The sequence below is a fragment of the Pygocentrus nattereri genome, chromosome 11, assembly GCF_015220715.1.
Source record: "Pygocentrus nattereri isolate fPygNat1 chromosome 11, fPygNat1.pri, whole genome shotgun sequence".
NCBI lineage: Eukaryota > Metazoa > Chordata > Actinopteri > Characiformes > Serrasalmidae > Pygocentrus > Pygocentrus nattereri.
Window position 1 is genome coordinate 9,773,761 of NC_051221.1, and position 19,122 is coordinate 9,792,882.

The window sequence follows — 19,122 nt, forward strand, 5'->3', positions numbered from 1 at the left end:
ATGACGCGCATGCGCGGAGCTGCGCTTAGAGTGAACGTTACCATGACAGCGAACGTCACGTGAGGTCCAGTCGGCGCGCTTGTTTTTAATGGCTTTAAACTGATGTCCGGCTGCGAGAAACGTCCTTCAGATGCACTTATAAAGGAAGACGTCGTGCTCTGAGACACAGAAGCTGGACGTCCGTCCCACCGCCGTCTTTTAAAGCTCAGAGCACGAACTTCGCCTCCTCTGCAAACCAGTTTCTGCTCCGCATTGCTGAACGGTATAAACCTGTGACGCGCCGCGCATGCGCAGAACGTTTCAGGCGTTTACACGGCTATTATTCTAATATTTAACGGATTATTTAGAGGTTTACCCACCTCGTTCAACCAGATAGACATTGTATTCCGAATGGCCTTAATTGGACTAGACTATTCCGAGTGAGGTATTTACATGGACGCTGTGTAATCCGATCGAGCGATTAGTCGGATTACTAACGGATTATTAGGCTGCATGTAAACGTGGCAGTTTTATGATTCCTCTAATTGTATCCATCCATCTTGTACCTGGTCGTCCTCTTCCTCTTTTACCTTTAACCTTCTACTGCACGCATTATGAGAGTCATTTAAAAATCTACATATTCAGATAACTTTTTTTTTGCATAAAATTGTCCTTGATTTTTTGGACCTGATTATTAAATTATTAAATTCAAAAACATAAAAAATATGTGTAGGGGTCCTTGGGTCAATGGGAAGGAATGAAATAGAGCTGTATTCCCTGAAGTGCTGAGACCTGGACTGTGACGGGCTAAATCCATTCCACTGTCGCACAATGCTGCTTCTTAAAAAATACTGAATGGTAATAAAGAGGTTTAAATGTGCCCACTAAGAGATAGTGTGACGAAGTACATGTTTTCCTTGACTTACTCGAACCCCTCTCTTTATTGTTAATCCTGTCGTTGTCTTTAAACATGTATGATGTTATTGTAAAGTGAGGCAACATCGTGCAAAAGAGGGTTAACTCTTCCAAGAATAATGGTCTTTTTCAATGAGCTCGTTCTTCTCAGAATGTGTCCAAGGGAAGAGCTTCAGTTTGGCGTCCAGGGTGCTCTTAAAAGTCTTCATCAACATGATGTTTGTAAAGACAAATCTTTGTGCTTAAAGATCTGTGTCATATTTCTTGTGTGCTGGATCCTTTGTTGTTAATAATAGGTCAGAGTAGGTAACGCTGCCCATGGTGATCTGATGTCCAGGTGTACAGACATTGCTTTGGTTCTATTAGTAATATATTTTGACATAGAGCACTGTATTTTTGTCTGTCAGAATTTGTACACTCACAGAATGTGTTGTATATGATACACGCACTTTATATTTCCTCCATTTCTGTATGTACACACACACACACACCACACACACACACACACACACACACACACACACACACACACACACACACATATATATATATATATATATATATATATATATATATATATATATATATATATATAAGTAAATATATATAATGTATATAAACCAATATAGCTTGGCTATATAAAATCTTTTACTTTAAAAGTAAATAACATACATATATCATAACTTATACACACACACACACACACACACACATATATGTGTGTGTGTGTGTGTGTGTGTGTGTGTGTGTATACGTTATGATATATGTATGCATATATATGTTTTTACAGTGATTTGTCTGCAGAGCAGTGCAGAGGCAGAATTTCATTGTTCAGTGTAACCATCTATTTCATTGGGTATATGACTCTGGATTCTAACACACAGAACTGGATCGAAGGCCTCCACTGGCATCAATTAAGACCCTTTAAGATATAGACGACTATACCATACCCTAAGTCACTGAATCCACACAGGGGATGAAAAGAATAGTAAAGAGAGAGAGATAGAAACAAAGGGAGGGAGACAGAATAAAGAGAAGAAAGGAAGAGAGAGAAAAAGAAGAGAGGAAGCCACACAAATTCCATCCTGGGTTAGCACAGAGCAAGCCGCCTAGACAAAAATAACTCGCTTTTCCTGCTTCTTCTGTGAGCGGACCCTTAGGGGGAAAGGCCCCACACAATCCTCAGGCTGGGTTACAGAGTGATTGGCACGCTAAATATTCTTTACTGGATTCATATGTCAAAAAACTATAATACAAAACAAAGGAGCTCATTACAGATAGAGTTTTTACAGTGTGATGGTAATAATTGTGGAGTGATTTTAATCCAGTATGAATCTGCAGTGTGTGTAGTTTTACAGTCTGATGGTAATAATTGTGGAGTGATTTTAATCCAGTATGAATCTGCAGTGTGTGTAGTTTTACAGTCTGATGGTAATAATTGTGGAGGGATTTTAATCCAGTATGAATCTGTAGTGTGTGTAGTTTTACAGTCTGACGGTAATAATTGTGGAGTGATTTTAATCCAGTATGAATCTGCAGTGTGTGTAGTTTTACAGTCTGACTGTAATAATTGTGGAGTGATTTTAATCCAGTATGAATCTGCAGTGTGTGTAGTTTTACAGTCTGATGGTAATAATTGTGGAGTGATTTTAATCCAGTATGAATCTGCAGTGTGTGTAGTTTTACAGTCTGACAGTAATAATTGTGGAGTGATTTTAATCCAGTGTGAATCTGCAGTGTGTGTAGTTTTACAGTCTGACGGTAATAATTGTGGAGTGATTTTAATCCAGTGTGAATCTGCAGTGTGTGTAGTTTTACAGTCTGACGGTAATAATTGTGGAGTGATTTTAATCCAGTGTGAATCTGCAGTGTGTGTAGTTTTACAGTCTGACGGTAATAATTGTGGAGTGATTTTAATCCAGTGTGAATCTGCAGTGTGTGTAGTTTTACAGTCTGACGGTAATAATTGTGGAGTGATTTTAATCCAGTGTGAATCTGCAGTGTGTGTAGTTTTACAGTCTGACGGTAATAATTGTGGAGTGATTTTAATCCAGTGTGAATCTGCAGTGTGTGTAGTTTTACAGTCTGATGGTAATAATTGTGGAGTGATTTTAATCCAGTGTGAATCTGCAGTGTGTGTAGTTTTACAGTCTGACGGTAATAATTGTGGAGTGATTTTAATCCAGTATGAATCTGCAGTGTGTGTAGTTTTACAGTCTGACGGTAATAATTGTGGAGTGATTTTAATCCAGTGTGAATCTGCAGTGTGTGTAGTTTTACAGTCTGACTGTAATAATTGTGGAGTGATTTTAATCCAGTATGAATCTACAGTGTGTGTAGTTTTACAGTCTGACGGTAATAATTGTGGAGTGATTTTAATCCAGTATGAATCTGCAGTGTGTGTAGTTTTACAGTCTGACTGTAATAATTGTGGAGTGATTTTAATCCAGTGTGAATCTGCAGTGTGTGTAGTTTTACAGTCTGACAGTAATAATTGTGGAGTGATTTTAATCCAGTGTGAATCTGCAGTGTGTGTAGTTTTACAGTCTGATGGTAATAATTGTGGAGTGATTTTAATCCAGTATGAATCTGCAGTGTGTGTAGTTTTACAGTCTGATGGTAATAATTGTGGAGTGATTTTAATCCAGTGTGAATCTGCAGTGTGTGTAGTTTTACAGTCTGACAGTAATAATTGTGGAGTGATTTTAATCCAGTGTGAATCTGCAGTGTGTGTAGTTTTACAGTCTCACTGTAATAATTGTGGAGTGATTTTAATCCAGTATGAATCTGCACCGTGTGTAGTTTTACAGTCTGACGGTAATAATTGTGAAAGGATTTTAATCCAGTATGAATCTGCAGTGTGTGTAGTTTTACAGTCTGACGGTAATAATTGTGGAGTGATATTAATCCAGTATGAATCTGCAGTGTGTGTAGTTTTACAGTCTGACAGTAATAATTGTGGAGTGATTTTAATCCAGTATGAATCTGTAGTGTGTGTAGTTTTACAGTCTGACAGTAATAATTGTGAAAGGATTTTAATCCAGTATGAATCTGCAGCGTGTGTAGTTTTACAGTCTCACTGTAATAATTGTGGAGCGATTTTAATCCAGTATGAATCTGCAGCGTGTGTAGTTTTACAGTCTGACGGTAATAATTGTGGAGCGATTTGAACCCCTTCGGGATCTCTGTGGGGAATTTATGGAAATTGCAGAGGTACTTTATCCGGAATTAATCATCCAGTCAATGTGAAAAATCTGATTTCCTCAGCAATTTCCTGAGGGGAAATAAATCTAATAGAACTTCAGAACCTGTAACAGCATAAACAGTGGCCAAAAATACTTAAGGGTGGACAACATTTTCATTATATATATGTTTCCTGATGTGCGTTACAATGGTGTGTGTTTTACAGGTTTAAAGACAGGTGGGAACAGACAGGAAACACCAGCAAAATATGACTAGCATTACAGCCACTACTAACATTTAAACCTGGGTACACTCACCCAAATTCTCATCCACATCACACTGTAACATGCTGTGTATAATAGGGTACATATGAATGTATATACCTCTAATCACATCACCCTATCATATATAACAGTATATATGACATACAATTCTGTGCAAAAGTGTAGAAAATTAGATTTAAAAGCTGTTTATCTGGACACACTAACAAAAGACTTGCACTGAAGTAACGTGATTGAAATGTGTGCATCAGTTCCACATGAAAAACATACATCACACCATCACAATAACTGCCAAAAGTGAGTAAAACGAGTAGTAATTGTGTTGATGTTATATATTTTATCAGCATGGAACCCTTGAGACATAGTAAGTAAGAAAATGTTTATTCATATAGACGATTATATCAAGACATTTCACAGCAACATGCTCAGAACAACACTAATATTACGATAAACGCAAACAATAGTATTACAATGAAAACTGAGGAAGCCCAGTATTATTTGCAGTTATCATCAAATACTTGTCTGAGCATCATTAAACATCATCAAACTGAATCAGTTGTGCTGCTGGTGGATTTCAACCAATCAATGCGATGGCTGGAGGCATCCAGGAGAAATCTGGACCCCAACCTGTGTTCTTCTGACCAGTTCACGAGATGCCGACTACTTTTTTTTTTTTTCTGGGAAAAGAAACACTCGAAGGCTTTCGTTTCACACTGCATTGTGGGCCGCTTTCAAGAATTTTCAGGACTATGCACATAAAAAATACCAGTGCTATATTAGGATTGATCCCGTTAAAAAAATCCGTTATTGGAGAAATAGAAATTTGTTTTTCATCCCACCTCACCGTCTTCTCATTTCCTTTTCACCACATTTTACTGCATCAACATTTGGTTTCATCTACGTTAATGTTTCATGGTGCTTTTACAAGGCTAAGCAGACTTGCTGCCCAGATAAATGAGCCGTATGAGGCGTTTCATTCCAAAATGCTGTGTGTTCATTCGTGGCACTTCTGGATATAATGGGTTTTATGGATAATGTGACAGCTAACACATTAAAGAGAACACATTTTTAGGTCTCAAATGAAGGTGATATGAACCGGGATATAGCCCACCCCGATTATATAGTCCAAAAACAAGAAAAAAGCTCATGAAAGTGGTCCTTGACCAGCTCTGGATTGAAGCCCTTCATGTCTACACGCTCACTGTCCTGTCTAAACCCTAATACTGTGTTAAACACTAATGGTTTTCCATTGCTGTTACCAGGCGAGTCTTGCATGCTTGCTCACACTGTTTGAAGTGTAACCAAGACGGGCTGCTGGTGTGAGTAGTGTAACTGTGAGAAAGCTGATCCTGACTGTGAGTCTGGAGGGTCTTACCGTCTTCTCTGAGGCTCCTCTGATGCTCGGTGCGTGTCTGTAGTCCTCTGAGGGAGTCGTGATCAGACTGCAGGAGGAGGAGAAGCAGAGCCGAGCCGGCGCTCCGGAGTGTGAGCGTGTGAAAGTGAGTGTGGTGTGTTCAGGGACACTGTGAGCCACGTGGCTCCGCCTCTGGAACAGATACCACACCACAGAGCTGTCACTCCACCAGTTATCAGGAATAGCCATCCATGTACTTTCAGGCCAGGCTAGGATATGAGAAATCTATGAATATAGATATGGACTGCATACACGCATACATAGATATTTAGACATATATAGCCATTCAGAGTGGTTTTGGTGTGAAATGGGAAAACTGTAGAGAAACTTACAGACTCAGATTTCTTTACAGTGGTGCCGATAGGAACCAGACGTCACGACACAGATACAGACATTTTATTTACTATTCAAAACCGCCAGCAAACCTATGCGAGTCTGCTGAGTGTTGAAATAGTGGAAAATCTGGGGGAAAAAAAACTTTTCTTTTCTGAAACTTGTGATAAAAATGCATTTCAGGCCACACATTAGCATAAAACTGTCACAGTCATCAGACAGTGCATTCATAACCATGTCACTTAATAGCTCTCTGTGTGGGAGCTTTTAGAGGCATTTAATGGTTCAGACAACGGGTTCCTATCACTGATTCTGAATAATACACTCATAACTATTATTCTAATATAGTTATAACTTACCCTTATAACTAATACAATACAGTTATGATACATTTCACATAACTAACACACTAATATAGTCAGAAGTAAAAGACTAATGGTAGTAACATATACGTTAAGTGACAACTAAATAGGAATTTATGAATTACCGATATGCAGAATGGTATACAATAACACTATATACTAGTAAAGTATAGTACTATAGTACTATATAGTGGTATGGTAACTAAAATATCGCTGCTGTCGTAAGAAAACCTTGTATCCCCTTTTTTGTTGTTTTGCAGTTTTAGACATAATTTGAAAAAGCCTGCTGTCCTTTACACTGTCTGCAAATTTCATGATGAAGGGCCCAAAAGAAACGTCCCAAAATTGCTTGGAAAAAAGTCTGGTTCCATTGACTTACATTATAAATAAAGTAGGGTTTTTCCTTCTCCTGTAAAGTTAGGATTTTGGAGATACAAGGTTTTCTTACGACAACAGCGATTAGTTAATTAATTAGTGAGACCATAATAAGCACCTATCCCTCCATCAACCAACATCCAATAACTCTTCTTACTTAAATAACTTTTCAAACCCTTTATAGAGGAGATTAGTAAACCTTGACGTCCCACCGTCAGCAGCGGTGGCAGCAGCACCACAGAAAAGCATATGGGGGTTTAGTCGTCTTTTAAAATTCAGCATTAACACTGACTCACTACCTCATCCGAATATAAGAAGGAGTGTCCACAGACGTACAAAGCCACTCTGAAAGATTCCAGATCGTTTGGATTTATGTCCTCTGTTAGAATCTAGAGCAGAATCGACTGATCCACTACAGTCTTTCACCATAAGGCCAAAGAAACGGAACGGTGAGTTTGGGATTAATAAATAAATAAATAAAACTGGCTTTAAATTCTTTTTCAGTATCATTTAGTCATGGTGAAAGGTCACCTACCCCTTTGATTTCCATTATTGTGAAGGGGTGCCCTATATTTACATTCATTTGTCATTTCCTATTCATTTTATTTGAATTATTTTTTTTTACTGAAATAAAATGCCAGTTTATGGCATAGAGAAAAATCATGTGTTGGTGGGAATTTTCACTAAAAACAGGTGATTTACCCCACAATCCAAAAGTAGCACAGACCCTGTTTACCAGACGCCTTGCGACATCTAGCGGCACTTTAACAGCATTGCAGCTCTTCAAGACACGATTTCAGATGCTGACGGAGATTCTACATTCAGTCAAATCACGTGTTCACAAATTCACATATTTTCAGGTAAATAAATGTGTAAATATCGTCACTGTGTGTATATGACCAGCCAGGTCTACGCTGGTGTTTCCAGCAGGGACGTTACTGTCTCCACAGCCGCTATCACGCGTTAAAGAGCTCTGTCTTAGTACAACGGACTGAGTATACAGGCCACACAGAGAGTCTTGGATCATAGGAAGAACAAATACGCGCTGAGATTAAGTAGATCTGGCCCCGTCGTTTGATCAGTGGAGGAAATAGAGAGGAAACACGAGGCTGAAATTCGCGTCATGGTTCAATTTCCAGTTCCACCTTAAACAGCGCGGCCGGAACGTTCGGGCGCATTCAGGCACCACAGTGTGGCAGCGGTTTAAGGTGGAACGGAAAGTTCGAGCAAGAAGCGAACAGGCAACAAACTTAAACCTCGTATAGCGGTTCTACCGCGGGCAGCTTCTTCCCCGGTGCTCCCAGTGTTATCTAGAATAAAAAGAATCAGTACCAACTGTAAAAATGTCCGTTTAATATCTTTTAAAGGATAAATCTCCCCGATTGAGTCGCTCCGAGCCGGCAGGGGGCAGAAACGGTGAAAGCAGGCGAAGAGGAGGGACCGCGTCACCCAGCGAAGAGACCTGCTCAGTGTTTTGAAGTGAAGCTAATCTCCAGGTAAGTGTTTCATTTTTCACTTTAAATCTCAGTAAAATCGGTTTTACTCGGCGGACACTCGGAGCCGCCTGTAGGCCTTCTGTCCACCGAGCTGACAGTGTTTATCAGAGGCCCGTTTAGCGGTGCAGACGACTGACATGAGCCCCTGGATTCCCGGAAAGGGCGACTGGATTCTCTTCTGCCTCTGTTTGTGTTTTAATATAAAATATAAATAGTCGGAACGTGAAGCTGATTATGGTGAGCTACCAGGGTAGAAAGCTGACATGCCTGTTTAACCGTCGTTTTGTTTAGCTTGCTTTCAGCGCGGTAAACAATCACTGGTTGGTGCAGAGATGTCTTTTGCTAGCCAGCAAATTGAATCAAATTTCATTGTTATTTTGATTTATTTTGATCTCAGAAATCACACGAGGGGGGAAAAACATCAGTTTCAGTTGTTTCCACTTACGTCAACACCATAAAAACGGCTTAAGTAACTGTAGCTTGTTCACTAAATGCTTTTGCTGGTTATTATTAGGTTCCCTTTGCTTAGGACTCTTATTTTGGAGGCCGGGGAGGGAGAGAGAGCTACAGTGGTTCTGTATGATTAGATGGTTCTTTGCTTGGTGAAATGGTTCTACAGCGTGATGGAGAATGTGTTGTACACGGCTCTGTGTAGAACTGTTTAAAATGGTTCTGTATGGAAGCATAAACGGTTCTTTTGGTTTTAGGATGTCAAGCGTGTATCAGTATAACCTTTAGTTCTGTATATAACCATTTATAAGCACTTAATAAGGTTTCGTATAGAGCCACATGCAACGCTTTCTCAGTCAGCTTTCAGATTGGTGTTTGGGATGTAAACAAAGCCATTCAGAGCAGTTTGGTGTGAAGTGGTTCACTGTAGAGAAACTTCCAGACTCCGATGTCTTTACAGTGGTGGTGATGGGAACCAGACGTCACAATGTCTACAGCAGGGACACAGCCATTTTATTTCCATCCACTGAACATACAAGCGTCTTGATGTGTAATGTTGGCAGTAAATCTGGAAAAAGTGATTTAAAAATTTTTTTTTTAGCCTCACAATGCCCTGCATTTACCTCCCAGCCATGAATAGACCCAAATGTTTGAGGCCAAAATCTCATCTCAGCAATATCGAAAAACGTCTCCGACATCAGGCAGTGGATTCATAACCGTTTCATGTAGTAACTTTCTGTGCTGGGAGCTTTTAGAGGTGGACGTCTGGCTCCTGTCCTTTGTTGTTTGTGCAGGTTGTAATTAAAATTGCAGCTCTATTGCATTATCTGATTGCAGATTTAATACAACAGCAGGGACTCTTTCAGCTCTGATCTTAACCATTTCAGTTCAATTGAATGTTTTTGGATAGTAAATAAAGTGAGTATTGTTGTAGGAAACCTCTGGTTCCCATCACTGCCACTGTGGACTTGCTTATGCGCTGTGTAGCTGCGCCACACAAGCAAGTCTGTTTGAGATACGCTACACTGTGTAAGACTTGGGGATTTGGAGACCTCTCTGGTGGAAATGTGTAATTACACACACACAGACTGTTAACCCACTGTTAACTGCTAATAAGCTTTTGCTACTTGTAAGTTACGTTCGCCTTGTAGCTCCAGCACAGAAACTCAAGAAGCACAACATCCGACACGGTTGATTGGTTGCATTTGGGTTCAGGAATAATTTTTCACCAAATTAGCAAAACCAACAACTCTCACTTTAAAGAAAGAATCATCCATCGTGTGTTATTCCTTTTCTCCAGAGTTGCTGTGTGCAGTCATGAGTGTCCCGGACTACATGCAGTGTGCGGAAGACCACCAGACGGTGCTGGTGGTCGTGCAGCCGGTGGGCATTGTCCCTGAGGACCAGTTTTTCCGAATTTACAAGCGGATCTCCAGCGTGAATCAGGTGAATGTGCGCGACACCCAGCGGGCGCTCTTCATCCGCTACCGCCACCACTACCCGCCCGAGAACAACGAGTGGGGCGACTTCCAGACACACCGTAAGGTCGTGGGCTTGATCTCGGTGACCAGCTGCAGCTCGGCCAAGGAGTGGCCGCAGACGGCCGAGCGTTTCCACGGCCAGAAGGAGCTTTTTGGTTCCACGCTGTACGACTCGCGCCTGTTGGTGTTCGGCCTGCAGGGGGATATAGCGGAGCAGCAGCGCACGGACGTGGCCTTCTACCCCAGCTATGACAACTGCCCCGATGTGGAGAAGAGGGTGGAGGACTTTGTCGAGTCCATCTTCATCGTGCTGGAGTCTAAGCGACTGGACCGGGCCACTGACAAATCCGGAGATAAAATCCCGCTCCTCTGCGTGCCCTTCGAGAAAAAGGACTTTGTCGGGCTGGACACTGACAGCAGGTGAGTTTGGGTCTGGAGCTACATCTGCTAGTGCCTGTTAAAGGGCTTCATATACAGCATTTTTATTGTATTTATTGTTATTCTGTTCTCACTGATGGCCTTGGTGGAGTTTTGTGTATCAGAGTCATAATTCATTTTACACGACCATTTTCCAGCCTCTCATTTCCTTCATGAGTGAAAATCCTGCTTTGGTTACTGTGCCTTTAAGACTGATCTACAGGTCTAATTACATGTTGTTGTTGATTTTCTAAGTGAAAATGAACACATCCTTAGGTTTAACACGTTCTCTGCAGGGAACAAACCTAAGCATGGCTTTTTTAGTGCACAGTTTCTATTTATTTGCTGAATTTGGCATAATTTAAAAAAAATAAAGCATAAAACGTGGCTTGTGCAAAAGTTATGACATTTTGTATTTTATGTATTTTTTTCTTCAGTATTTTAAACTCAACATGCAGATAAAAAAATTCCACAAAAATGATATGACTGAGTATATACAGTATATGGTCAAAAGTATGGGGACTTCCCTAATAGTTTTGTGTTAAGGTGTTTCAGCTGCAACCATTGCTAGCAGGTGTATACAGTCAAGCACATAGTCATGCAATCTCCACAGAGCTCAGGGAACTTGAATGTAGCACTGTCAAAGGACTTTGCCACAAGTCAGTTTAAGATATTTCTACCATGATAGATCTACGTAGTCAACTGTAGGTGCTATTATTGTGAAATGAAAGATTCAAGGAGCAACAATAACTCGGCCTTGAAGTGATGGATCAGAGTGCTGAAGATCATTTTGCCTAAAAATAGCCTATTCTCTGCTGCATCACTCACTACAGAGTTTCAAACGGCCTCTGGAGGCAACATCAACACAAGAACTGTGTGCCTGGAGCTTCATGAAATGTATTGGCCGAGCAGCTGCACACAAGTCTAAGCTCATCATCACGTGCAATGCCAAGCGTTGGTAGGAGTGGTATCCACATACTTTTGGACATCTAGTGTATGTCTAATATGTATCACATATACCGCCTAAAATCTTTATTTAGTGTTAAATTTGAGCCCATAAGACAAAAAGGATTCAAATTATTAAGTAAAACTACATAAAATAATTAGCTTGATCATTTTATGATGGACAGATGTCATTTTTATATGTATTATTCTTCGCTTGGAGCTCAAGTGGAGCGCAGATTATCAGTCCGCACCACCTCCAGCTTTTTCAGTCTGTCTGTGTTGCTTCAAATATTGTTTGTTTTTGTTCTCCTGTTTCATGTTTTTGAATTCTTTTCCTTTTCTAGTTTTCTGCCTTGTTTTATTTGTCTTTCTTCTTTCTTTTCTTCCATACTGTCCTGTGAGTTTATTGTTGGGTGTGAAAAGGTGAGCGGTCTGTTCAGTCGATGCTTAGTTCACCCCTGTCTCACCCACTTTCAGCCACCCCTGCAGCTTCGCGCTGGCTGGACCGCAGTGCTGTTGTGTCTGGGCTTAGAGCAGAAAGGTCAAGCTCATTGTTCCTAATTGATGAGTGCTAAGAGTAAATGTACAGGAGTGGCCTGCGCCTTTTCACGTGTTTACAAAGCTGGACTCTTGGTCTGGAGGAGCGGTTCACTGAACAGTCTGGTGTGGGTCTTTAGTTTTGCGTTGGAGATGTGAGGCTAAAGGTAACAAGCTTATACCCCACAAATTCGTGTGAAGTTGTTGAGTAATATGAAGTAGACTTATGCTTCTGACACTGTATGACACTGTTTTGACTTGTATAACAAAAGTACGGACATTATTTGGGTTTTAGGATGACTACTACTCTTTCTGGTTGTGCCGTGTATGTCGTCCATTTCCGATGTTCAGATCGTTTGACTTTCGAGTGACTTGGACTTCTGTTATCTTCGCAGCTCCAGTGTAAAACGAAAGAAGCGAACTTCAGACACCAAACATCTCGTCTTATTAGCTACTTGCAGTAATTGGGGAAACCATGCACATTGGATTTTTTTCAGAGAAACTATTCCTTTTAAATAGCCTCAGGTGAAAAGGTGGACGCCTTCCAGTTGACTGGGGTGCTTAAACTTTTGCACACAGCTGTATATGTACACACGTACACCACGATCTGTTTTATACTGTAAAATACACACACACACACACACACACACACACACCCTTTCTAAGCCGCTTCTCCTTCTGGGTCGCGAGGGTTGCTGGAACCTATCCCAGTGGTCAACGGGCGAAAGGCTGGACATACCCTGGACAGGTTGCCAGTCCATCACAGGGCAGACAGACAGATAGACAGATAGACAGTGACTCACACCTAGGGGCTATTTAGCAAGTCCAAATGGCCTGACTGCATGTCTTTGGACTGTGGGAGGAAACCGGAGAACCTGGACGAAACCCATGCAGGGGAGAACTCCACACAGAGAGGACCCTGGTCACCCGGCCGGGGAATCAAACCCAGGCCCTTCTTGCTGTGAGGCAAGAGCGCTACCCACCATGCTGCCCCCCATTTTAAGACAGCAGTAGGAAATTTTTAAATATGCCTCATCGTCATGATAATCGAGAAGGCAAATTTGAAATAGTTATTAATAGTCTTATCAGATTATTCGATTAATCGAGTAATCATAACAGCGTAATATTAAAACGGTTAGCTTCCTCTTTCAGGAGTCCGGCTTTGTAATATTCCTCTGTGGAAAGAGACTCTGAGCAGAAATGAGTTTCCAGTATTGTGTTCAGTTGAAGTGTGGTTTGTTTTAATAAGCACAGAGCAAGTAGTGCAGTCTGTGGTGGGGTAGATTTGTCTTGGTCCCAATGCTGGTGGGGTCAAGTGTTGTATTTTGGGGGTCAAGTCTTTCTGTTCTCACTTGTTTTTAGTCCCAGTCTGTCTTTCTGGTCTTGCTCTTCCACTTCCACATGGATTCCATTTCGGCTGTTTTTCAATGGTCACCTACTTTCGCTAATAAATAATAATAATAATAATAATAATGATGATAATAATAGTAAAAGAACGTAATAACAAAAGAAGTTTCACCTGCATATAATGGTGGTTTGATTTATGTCGAAAAGCTATCTTAAATCCCCAGGGAGTCTGAATCTGTGTTTTCTTAGTCCGTTAATCTTGCGCTTGTGGATGCACGATATACATGTACAAAGTACTGTATGTCCTGTGAAAAACGTCCCAGTGTCCATTAAACGACTGTATTTTACCTAAAATCCCCTCTTTCAGTGCAAACTGGGCGCTCATAGTCATGAGTAGGGCACCCGTAAGCAGCATCCTCTCCGGTTTGAAGGTCAACATGTCTCCTCGCGGCCACACAGCTATCAACAAAACCCTAAGTACTTAAATCTTGTGTACATACTGTACATTTCTCTATATTGTCTTAAATTATTAGTAAAGTGTTTATTTTTACATAAATGGCTGCAACTGTAGCAACTGCAATTTCCCCTTGGGATCAATAAAGGAATCTGAATCTGAATTCCTCCACTTTCTCTCAAAAACGTTGTGTTTCAGTTGGAGAAACCTACAGAAACAAAGCTAACAACCAAGCGAAAGCACATTTATATAACACTTAATTTTTGCGTCATACAAAGATTTTTCTCAGCATTTTACACTGTGTTCCCTGGGAGTTAAGTTTTGAACAAAATTAGTTTATGGGTTGGTGGTGGGGGTTGGAGCAGGACAATTTAATAATAATAATAATAATAATAATAATAATACTCAAACTCAATTTAAATAGCGCTTTTCTCCTACCCAAAGTCACTTTACAGAGGCAGGAAAAAGCCATCACTGAGCAGAAGAATGTTTTAAGCTGAGATTTGAAAGAGGAAAGTGAGAACAATCATGAAGAGATTGTAGTAATATGTTCCAAAGTTTGGGGGCAATGACGCTGAAAGATCTGCCCCCAACAATGACCAGGCTAAATTTTGGGACGGATAAGCGGCCTGTGTCAGAGGACCAAAGTGGTTGGATAGTGTAGTGGGTAACGCCTCTGCCTCCTGCACTGTTGACTGGGGTTCATTCCCCTACACTATACCAATAAGAGTCCTTGGGCAAGACTCCCAACACCACCTTCACCTACCTGTGTAAAATGATCAAATTGTTAGCTGCTCTGGATAAAAGCGTCTGCCAAATGCCATGAATGTAAAGGTGAGTGTTCAGGCACGGCAGTAGGGGTGCAGGAGCTTGGCTAAATAGGCTGGTGCCAGACCATGAAGAGATTTGTATGTAAGCAGGAGAAGTTTAAACTGGATATAAACCGGGACAGCTAACCAGTGTAAATGACAGAACTGTGCTGATATGAGCTGAATATGTTGAATAAATCGCATATTGGGGGAAAAATATATATGAATGTCAATATTTCTGACCAATGTTGTGATTATGTCTTAGAAATTGAGGTCTAGATTGAGAAATTGAGAAATTTTTTTCTTTTTCCTTTTTCCAGGCCTATAAGCCTATTAGTCCATTGTTACTGGCTTAAGGCTTGAAAATTGAGCAAAGTGCATCAGACCGCCAGTTCGTCGTGGTTGTGTTGTACATTTAGTTGCTTCTAATTGGTTTAACCCCATCTTAAACTTGTTAATTAAATTAAATGTAAAGCTCTTGTGATTTGAAAATAGTACTGGTTTTATAAGAAATCATCTTTCAGTACAAGGGGTTCAGTCTAATTCACTCGATATAAGAAATCCCGCAGTACATCGGAGGCAGGAGCGTCGACGTGATTTATCACCTTAAAGTGCCATGTTCAACGTAATGAACTGCTCACAAGTAGAAAAACATTTTCAAACGTTTAACGTGGTTTTAACGTACTGCCGTTATGTTACGGCACACGTTTGATTCCGTTATAGCTGTGAGGTTTAACGCGGTCATCCAGGCGGAGTCTTGGTGTAGTTTATTATGACGACTCCAACTCTTAGCATTGTTGGATTATATTTTCAGACGGTTAAATGAGAAACACTTGACCCACCCAGACCACAGGCATGCGTCTCCTTCCCTTCATTCATTCATTCATTCATTCATTCATTCATGTTTTTACATTTTTTTAAAACATCCTTTTAATCCTTTATTCGCCCTCTTTGTTCCTGTGCCAGGCTGGGATAGAGATTAGATTTAGTTGATGGCTGTTATTTTCTTTTATTTTATTATTTCCCCCCCCCCCTCTCATTCTGGCCAGTGCTCACCTTTCCTCCCTCCCTGCTCTGCTCCTTCCTGTCTGTGTCTCAACCACCTCCAGCTACTTGCCTGAAGTGTAGCAGTCAAAGAAGTAGGCCATAAATCAGGAGCCCGTGGGTTTGATCCCAGCTGATGGTCACCAGGCCTTTTTGGAAAGGGTTCTATATAGCGCCAACATGGTTCTGCTATTGTTACAATGTCAAGCTTATAACAATAGAGAAACCCTTTTTGTGCGATATTGAATCATTTTCAATATGGTTCTATGTAGAACCATGAACACTTATAGAACCCTTCTGCATGGATGAAGGGTTCTTTGCATCATGAAAGGCTTCTTCAAATTGATGGGGAATGTTCGGCATATTGTTCTATATAGAACCTTTTTGAAAGATTCTGTATAGCACCAAAAAGCGTTCTACTGCTGTTACTGTTGTTTAAATAAAGGCTTCTTGGCTTAATGAAAGGGTTCTTCAAATTGACGTAGAATGTTCTGCACATCGTTCTATATAGAACCTTTTTGAAAAGGGTTTTATACAACACCAAAAAGGTTCTTCTATTGTTACAAGCGTGACATTGTGATAATAGAAAAACCTTTTGATGCCACATAGAACCTCTTTCAAATAGGTTCTATATGGAACAGTTCTCTTTGCTAAAGAACCTTTGAGAGTGTAGCTATCAGGAAAAATGGAATTGGCTTATATCCACCAATTAGCATTGTGCAAACCCCCCCCCCCCCAATCTGTGTTGTATTGTTCAGTATCTCTAGTAGACCCGATTGAGTAGTTTCTGACACTGTGTAGCACAAAGTACAGACAAAATTCAGGTTTCAAGATATTTTCAAGTTACTTTGGCCATTTTTGACCATTTTATACTAAGGAGAGGAAAAAAAGGACTTTGGATGCCCTTTGGACACCGAACATGTCCTGGCTGACTTACTACATTTGGTGTAAGGGGAGATACGGAGTACATTTATTTCTTTATTTCTTTGTTTGTTAAACTTTTCCTTTTAATAATCTGAAATTGTGCTGTAGTGAAATGGGTTCAGAGTGGTTTGGTGTGAAATGGTCCAGTGTACATAAACTTGCAGAAACTCTGATTTCTTTACAGTGGTGCTGATAGGAACCAGGGGTCACAATGTCAACAGCGCAGATATAGACATCATTTGCTTTCCAGAATGGCCAGTGAATCTATATGCAACTTCTGAGCTTTACATGTAATGTTAATATAAAATATCCTTTTTTTCTTTATTAAGGCACCAACAAGACTCCCTGAGCCTATTAAAAATACAGTATGAGACAACGCTGGCATAAAACCTGATACCAGACACATGCATTTGTTACCATTTCGTATAGTAACTTTCTGTGAGGGAGCTTTTAGAGGTGGATGTCTGGTTCCTATTCCTACTACTGTGAACATTTCTGACTCCAAGTTTTTCTAGAACAAAGCATTTCACCCCAAACTACTCAGAATGACTTTACGTACATGTTAATAATCTGATTATGCTGAAACTTTGACCAGTCACTTGAGTGCGAGAGCTTAGTCAGTGGAACTAATGTACTGAATTAAATAAGACGTTCTCCTTTAAACATGGCAGATATTTATGTACATTATGTACGTTTTGATGCACCACTTTATGCATTTAATCTGTGAGTTTAATTGTGAGCCTCCTCCTCTTCTTCCACAGGCACTATAAGAAGCGCTGCCAGGGCCGCATGAGGAAGCACGTTGGAGACCTGTGTTTGCAGGCAGGCATGCTGCAGGATGCCCTGGTCCACTACCACATGGCTGTGGAGCTTCTCCGCTCCGTTAATGACTTCCTATGGTTGGGGGGTAAGACCCTGATTTCTGAATGAAGACTCAAATCATGCCGTGGAGTAATGAGGCCTGTGTAGCTAACAAGTACTGGAAACTCATACCCACCAGTTATCATAGGCTGATTTTCCAATAAAACAAGAACTGACACAAACAGGAACGAGTGCATGTCACGGTTCTAGTTCTGGCTTATTTACTGCCTACTTGAGAAACAACTGGGACAAAAAAACTTAACAACAGCGCTCACCCTGTGGAACTTACTAGGGATGTTATAGTGCTTAGTGACTTAAACGTCACCTGGACAAGTAAGGGATGTGCCGAGTTGTCGCTGGGTTCAGGCGCAAGTGCTTACATACTGGTTGGTAACAATCTTGAGCCAGTACCAAAACCATAAAACCGGAAACTTTGGTCCTGGACTGATGGCCAGTGGACACAACAGTTCCACTTCTCTGGTGCCGAAGGTTCTGCTTCTTTGTGCAGTGTAAAAACACCCCCTGTGTACTCTGCATGCCTGAGTCCTCACACACTTAGTGTGGAGTTGTTAAGAAATCAGGCTTTAAATTGGCTGCTGCCTCGTTTAAAACCTGCTTTTGTCTGTTCGTTAGTCCATGATTGTAGATAAGTGTGTCACGCATTGTCAGAGACCACATAAGCAGATCTGTCAGAGATTACTGAATGGCTCGACACCGTTTGAGGCAAGTGTGTGCTTATGTAGGCCTGCAGTTAGCGCACGACTACTTGTTTGCCAATAAGCTTCCATTATGGGTTTTTTTAGCTTGATGGCTCCAGTGCAAAACTTCAGACACCAAACTAGGGGTGTGGGATATGGCCAAAAATATCATATCACAATATCTAAAGACATTTTCACAATAAACGGCATGTGTCATTGTATTATGGCACACAGACAGAATGCACTAGTAATGTTACATTTAAAAACGGATATAAAAAATTTTGGGTTGATCATGATTTTAATTCAACGTCCTTTTATTCACATCCTCTGTTGCACTAAATCAAATCAGACAGGACTAAGTAGGTTTCTTTTTATCGTGCTGTTGGTCATTATTCTTTAGGTATGGACGATATCCACGATATTCTCAGAAAGGCATGTTTTCTGTCACAGTAACACAATTTATCACACTTATGATAATATAGTATCATATTGCCCATCTCTACACCAAATACGCCATGGCTGGCTTACTGGCTTTGGAGTAGGAAGAGAAAATGAGGTAAATTAGGTACATTTTTGCCCAAAGTCATTTTTGAAAAAGCAGAATAATTATCTCAGAGCTCGTCTGCCAAAAAGAAATTCTGTTGTACAAAATGTTCCGTCTTTTGTTTCTTGGTTCCTTTTTTGTTTGAGCTTTTTGTGACATATACACATACACTCTGCACATTTTAGAGTACAGTTTCTGTTTATCTGCTGAGTTCAACATGTTGTAAAGAAATAAAACATAAAATATAAAATGTGCCAGATGTTTTGCACAGGC

At 40.5% G+C, this 19,122-nt stretch overlaps 2 protein-coding genes across 5 annotated transcripts in view; one reads left to right on the plus strand and one right to left on the minus strand.

Moving 5' to 3' along the window:
- Positions 1-5,862, minus strand: part of fhl3b (four and a half LIM domains 3b) — a 45,171-nt gene extending 39,309 nt beyond the window's left edge. Inside the window, exon 1 of the mRNA XM_037542866.1 lies at positions 5,734-5,862. The gene's annotated coding sequence lies outside the window, so the exon portion shown is untranslated. The remainder of the gene's footprint in view (positions 1-5,733) is intronic.
- A 2,373-nt stretch (positions 5,863-8,235) lies between these two features.
- trappc9 (trafficking protein particle complex 9) overlaps positions 8,236-19,122 on the plus strand; it is a 383,326-nt gene continuing 372,439 nt past the window's right edge. For 2 of the 4 annotated variants that reach the window (XM_017715936.2, XM_017715935.2), the window contains exons 1-3: positions 8,236-8,338; positions 10,089-10,689; positions 17,508-17,653. In XM_017715936.2, coding sequence (XP_017571425.1) covers positions 10,106-10,689; positions 17,508-17,653 — 730 coding nt within the window. In that variant the 5' untranslated portion in view covers positions 8,236-8,338; positions 10,089-10,105. Of the gene's footprint in view, positions 8,339-10,088; positions 10,690-17,507; positions 17,654-19,122 lie in introns of those variants that run through there. The other 2 variants (XM_037542854.1, XM_037542855.1) reach the window with 1 other exon arrangement.